The sequence below is a fragment of the Strigops habroptila genome, chromosome 16, assembly GCF_004027225.2.
Source record: "Strigops habroptila isolate Jane chromosome 16, bStrHab1.2.pri, whole genome shotgun sequence".
Taxonomy (NCBI): Eukaryota; Metazoa; Chordata; class Aves; order Psittaciformes; family Psittacidae; genus Strigops; species Strigops habroptila.
This window is the reverse complement of record NC_044292.2, coordinates 8413052-8419051: the sequence shown is the minus strand read 5'-3', so window position 1 is coordinate 8419051 and position 6000 is coordinate 8413052. Positions and strand designations below refer to the sequence as shown.

At 38.5% G+C, this 6000-nt stretch overlaps 1 protein-coding gene across 12 annotated transcripts in view; it reads right to left on the bottom strand.

Moving 5' to 3' along the window:
- Window positions 1-3671: 3671 nt before the first annotated feature.
- GNB1 (G protein subunit beta 1) overlaps window positions 3672-6000 on the bottom strand; it is a 39505-nt gene continuing 37176 nt past the window's right edge. For 6 of the 12 annotated variants that reach the window (XM_030508220.1, XM_030508222.1, XM_030508223.1 and 3 more), the window contains 2 exons: window positions 5820-5931; window positions 3672-5435 (listed from right to left, as the gene is read on the bottom strand). In XM_030508220.1, coding sequence (XP_030364080.1) covers window positions 5825-5931 — 107 coding nt within the window. In that variant the 3' untranslated portion in view covers window positions 3672-5435; window positions 5820-5824. Of the gene's footprint in view, window positions 5439-5819; window positions 5932-6000 lie in introns of all 12 variants that reach the window. The other 6 variants (XM_030508216.2, XM_032920334.1, XM_032920335.1 and 3 more) reach the window with 4 other exon arrangements.

The following is a 6000-nucleotide window of genomic DNA, read 5'->3' as shown; positions in this document are numbered from 1 at the left end:
CTCTCTAAGCAACGAGAAGCTCACCCAGCTTTTATTCATGTTTCGGTGGATTCCATTTTCCCCATGGAAGTGACATACTGGATAATTTTACAAATACAATCTGTGTTACTATCCCATACACATTCAAAACACTCCTTAGAGACTTTTTAGTATGAACATTTGAAGGAAAAGCTGAGTAGACAGTTTCAGAATGATTCAACTTTGCCATCCTTTAATGAACATACTTGAATGGGCCCCAGTTGTCAGAGAGGAAGCACTCTGTAACACCAACTCCTGATCTGGGACTCCAGAATTCGTCTATATTTGACAAGAGTTTAGAAATCTGAAAGCTGAAAGAGGGCAGATTTAGATAATTAGGAAAACATTCTTCCTGTGAGGGTGGTGAGGTGCTGGCACAGGGTGCCCGGAGAAGCTGTGGCTGCCCCATCCCTGGCAGTGTTCAATGCCAGGTTGGACACAGCGGCTTGGAGCAACCTGCTCTAGTGGAAGGGTGTCCCTGCCTGTGGCAGGGACTTGGAAGAAAGCTCTAAAGGTCCCTTCCAACCGAATCTATTCTAGGAGTCTAGGAATCACCACGGAAAGTGAGAGCTCAAGCTTTCCTGCTTCCACTGAAGTGATTTAACTCTCAGAGTAAGTGCTACATGAGGAAACATCTCCCTTCTTTGCATTTCAACACTCTTAAATAAGCACACATTACAAACTAGCAGGCAGCTAATGGTCACAAGGCCAGAAATCTGCCTGTCGCACACCGAACTTCAGATTGTCTCAACAGTGTTTCCTGGAGCAATGGTTTAACACAAGCAGCAAAACCTGGAACAACATCCAACCATGCCAGAAGCAAGTCCTTCATTTTCTCAGTCCAAGTGACTGACAGAGCAGGCCCACGGACAGTGATTTACTGGCAGATCTAGTTGCACAATAACAGTAAGAGAAGACAAAACTGCATCCAGTAATGTTTAAGAAAAGTCTGGAAGGAGACAGGGCAGGATTTTTTTTAACTCATCAGGTACACTGGACCAAAGTAATAATATTTAAATCAACAAATAACACTGCCAGAAAAAGCAGCACATCTGACACAATGCAAGCAGCTGCCATTCAGGATACAAAATGTCTGCTCCCATTCCTGAGTATATGGGGAATTTTCATGTGACAGGGCCATTCCAAGCAGGGGTGACAAGAGAATAGACTAAGAATCTCTGTTCCAGAACACCAGGATTTAAATCTATTGTTTCTTCTCTCCAAACTCTCTCCAGCTCTTCTTCCTCCCTTTCTCATAAAACCCTACACCAGAAAAAATTCAACTTTTCACATACTTTAGAATTCTTACACATTGGAATGTAATATAGTCACCAACTCAGATTCACTGAGTAGCCTGATGTTTAAAGCAGAAACAGACTTTCTAAAGATTATATGAAGAGATGAAAAAAAAAACCCAGAGCATCACTATGCAAAAATAGCCAACTGCTGTTAGAACTTGTTCATTTAGTCAGTTCTTTTATTCTTTCCCCTCAAAACCTGAATTCCTGGTTACACCTACACTAAAAACAGTGTTAATCATAATATCACACAGGATCCTGATTTGTTTCAGTCCAAGTTACACAGAACTCAGCAAGGGTGACAGGTTTTATTATTCTTTATTTACTCTCCCACTTCCCAGAAACCAGATGATTCTATTTTTAGCTCTTGTAAGGCATGATTCAATCAGTAATTTTAAGTACGTTTCACAGCTGATTTTAAACATACACCCCAGGTCACTTAATGGTTAAAAGTCAGGATGCCCAGCTCACATCTTTTCTTCCACCAGCAATAGAACCTCAGATCTTTTAAAACACATTTAATTTACAAAGAAATTAAAGGCCATGAGAGCCACAGAAAACATTTTAATTAGAAGTCTTAACACTAGGTACGGAAATTAAGACATCCGTTATCTCTTCCTTCACTTGACTCCTTCCCCCCAGCTCCATGAGAGGATTCCAATTCCATGGAAGTCCATGCTGTTACCATGACACACTTTCCCAAGCCAGGACCAGACAACTGTAACTCCTCTTCCCACCCTCACACCCACTTGTTATCTAAATACCTCAGCTCCATCAGTGTTGTCCATCATCACCTAACAGGCTTCATAAACTCGTAAAATTTTACTCTAAAATTTTACACTAAGACCAAGCAGGGACAAATCTCTCTCACATATCAAAGTTCTCAGTTTATGAAACCTTGCTCTAGAAGTTTCCCAGCAGATTAGGTGAAGCTGCTCTTTTGGAATCACATCCCAGAATTATCTTTAAGTCAGAATCTTTCCAAAGCCTACAGGAAGAGCTATTATATTACTATGATTGCTATAGGTAAGATTACAGAAGCCATTTTGAACTGGGTACTGATCCAAGCCCACCTAAAATTAAAGGCTATCAAAACCCCAAAGTCAAAGATGCAAGAGTTCAGTGCTTCCTGTCTTGCATACCCATTTTTCCTCAGCTACAGCTGTCCGAATAACTAAGCATACAGATATTTAAACACTATAGTTTAAAGCTTCATATTTAACAGGAGCACCGTCTGTAACAGCATGAATTTGCAACTGTTTTCATTTCAAATAAATCACACTGCACATTAGCCTCTTGACACAAAAAGTTGCTATCTTGGCAGGTATTTTATTGCCAACAAAGGCATTCTCAGCACAAGCAAGCAGTAATTTAACACATGGATAGAGATTAAGGAAGGTAAGACAGATCATGTTCACATTGATTTTATTATAGACTAGACAAAGGTACATATGAAACATCTGTTGGAATAAAAGTATACCACGTAAATGGAAAAAATAGCTATACCATTTGGAATTGGAAAAGACTAAATTTGAATTCCCAAATTTAAGCATTTCCAGCCATGAACTACTTACCAGTATTCTGCAGTCCAAAAACCCAAAGCTCACAGTTAAAGGCTGCTAGTTAAGTAATATCACCATCATATTTTCCATACTCACAGCTTTTAAAAGCTTCTCCATTGAGGCCGAGAATTACCATGTTTGGTATGAAACCAAGCCATGGCACTGGAACTTCTCTTGGTTGATGTGAAATGAGGGAAAAAATCACTTTTATTTAGGTTAGAACAAGAGAAGAGACTTCACCTACCAAAATGCAAAATAAAACCCTCAAGTGGCCCAATACCAAGTTGTTAAACCAACTGCCTTTCAACACCTCGTTTCAGGAATTTGCTTCTGTGGGTATAAAACCTGTTTGGTTCCCCCCCCCCCGGTATAATTCTGCCTTGTGGAGACTTTGTTCTTACTGAGCATTAAAATGACAGCTACTTCCCCTTCTCAATACCTACAGTAAGGACAGCTAACAATGACAACATCCTCAAATGGCAAAAACTCAGGATGTTCCCCTCAATTCTTTCCCTATTAAAAGGGCACAGAAATTTTAAAAGAAGTTACTGAACATTTTGCTCTAATTTCCTACTTCAGGTGTTACACTCTTATATCCCACAAAGCATTTTCATGTATGTATACCACATTTTCATATTATGTATACCACATGAACCATTAAAGATCAAAGCCAACTGAAAATACCTAACAATTTGTTTTGGGGCATCACACACTTCTCACGTGTTTGTTTCATCACTCAGATCCTGCCAGAAGTCATTTTGTGGGTTGAACAAAAAGCTGCAGAACAGATCAGTCAAAACTCATGTCAAACTGCTTTATTACATCTTAAATAACATTACATTTTAATATAGTATCTATCTTGCATCCAGCTTTCTTGAAGTACACTGACTTTAAAATTAAATACAAAAGGTGAAGAGGGATACAGGGCGTGGAGAAAGCTCTACAGAGTAGTTTCATGAAAGAGAGTAAGAGGGAATTCATCTTTTATGCCAAATCCAGGCCTAACGCACAATTACAGCACATTTTTGTACAGAATGTTGCAGAAAAAACAAAATCGAGAAAAGCTACTACTGCTGCTAGGAAGGAGCATTTCTGGATACAGTGAGAAGATAGGAAAGTTTAACAGAACAATCTGCTGTCCAAACACTGCTGCTTTTAACATTTTATTTGAAAAGAAAGCCAGGAAAACCTGCTCATTACAAAAATGACTCTGATCAGATGCAAAGGACTCATCCTACAAGAGGAACTGGCTGTAAGGATCTGATTTATAAAGAAGATGGTCTAAGTTCCCTCCTCCCACACCCCAGAATCTTTGACAGCGATTGTTTGAACAGGCTGTTTCTTTAAAACTAAAAGGGGGGGGGAGGGGGAAGTGACTTATCAGGCTACTCCAAAACGTGCATAGCTTGTACTTGAGTTCTTCAGAGACTTATGCACAGAGTAGCAACAATAAATGAATACAGCGACAATGGTTACAGTTTTTAAACAGGTTATTTCTTCAAAGAAAAAACATCTAAGGACTTAGTCCAATATGCACTTTTTAGCATTTCTACAGCATGCGATTCTAAGAGTAAACCCACCCAATATGGCAAACAATCAAAAAAGGTTTTTTTTTTTTTTGTTTAACTTAGAAAGTTCAAGATCATTATTTTCAAAACATTGATTTGTACATCATTTCATACACAAAGAATTGACTCAATACCCAAGTGTAGGATAGGTCTCTTTTGAAAACAGAGATTCCTGGTTGATGAGACTTATAGGATAGTGTTAAGGATATATAAACTGCCCTTTCAAGTGGACAAAACCAAAAGAGATTAAAAAAAAAAAAAAAATGTGATGAAAAAGGGGAGGAACGGGGGGGAGGGGAGGGGAGGGGGGGGCAGGAGGGACCAAGAATTGCATTTGTTATCCATAAAAGGTGAAAGGATTCTTTAAACAAGCATTCATTACCTTTTACAGCATGTGCTTGGTTACCTTACTGCTTAACATTATCCTATATATGCCAAGTTTTGTGCAACAATTATCTGTGATACTAGAAAATAAAAAAATTAGGGACTAAATTTACAGCGTTAACAACCCCCAGATGCTCTGGGCTAGGACTCCCTTGGTTTGCTCAATTAAATACATAAAGAAATGTATTTAAAAAGGAAACTTGAAAAAAATCCTGCTACAAACATGACTTTAAAATTTGCAGGTGTGCGAGATAAAGTCCTTAACCTCAACTTGGAAACTACAGTGAAAGCTAACTGTTTCACAATTATGCTCAAGTTTATTTTCTGGTCATGCTTTTATGATAGTGTTTCATTTTTTAATTCTCAAGACAGAAAAAAAAAAAAAAATGGTCCCAGAAGGAATGCACAACTTCATTTTGCTTACAACACAGAAATTCTTCTTGGAAAGGTAATTGTGCTCTTCATTTCAGCAACAGGAGATGGAAAAGACCTTGCCCTTTGAAGTTGGGAGGATGGGGGTCCAAGTTAGTATGGTTGGATTGGATATGCTATCATTTTTAATTTTCAACCGTTGGAAACTTCTTCCAGTCATGGAGTCCACCACTCTTTTGACACACAGAAAGATTGATTAAGAGTTGCACTTTGATAAAGTGTAACCAAGTGTCAAGCTTTGCCCTCACTAAACTGACATATTCAGCCATCATCTCGCCTTTTTCAAGAATGCTATTTATTTACCAACCCAGATTCAAAAGACTAGATTTTCCTATCAGGAAAATAAAACATGCTAAAATAGCTCATCACAAAAATGTCATTGCATACATTAAACAAATAGCCTTCTATAATAACAAACTGATTTATTCTTTTCTTAGTGACTTTCCTAATCTGAACTATAGGCTCGTAGCATCAGTAAAACAGCACTGTTTGGACTGGAAAAAAAAAGACATTCTGAAATCCCAACCAAGCACAGCCTTAATTAATTAGATACCTACCTACTTCAGTTCCAGATCTTGAGGAAGCTGTCCCATGATCCTGTTGCCACTGCCATACCATCATCAGTCACACCTAAGCAACTGACACGGTTATCATGACCAGCAAGGACACCTGTAAGTAAGAACATGTAACAAACACATTACTTTGAGACACATGCGATGGCATCATTCAACCAATACA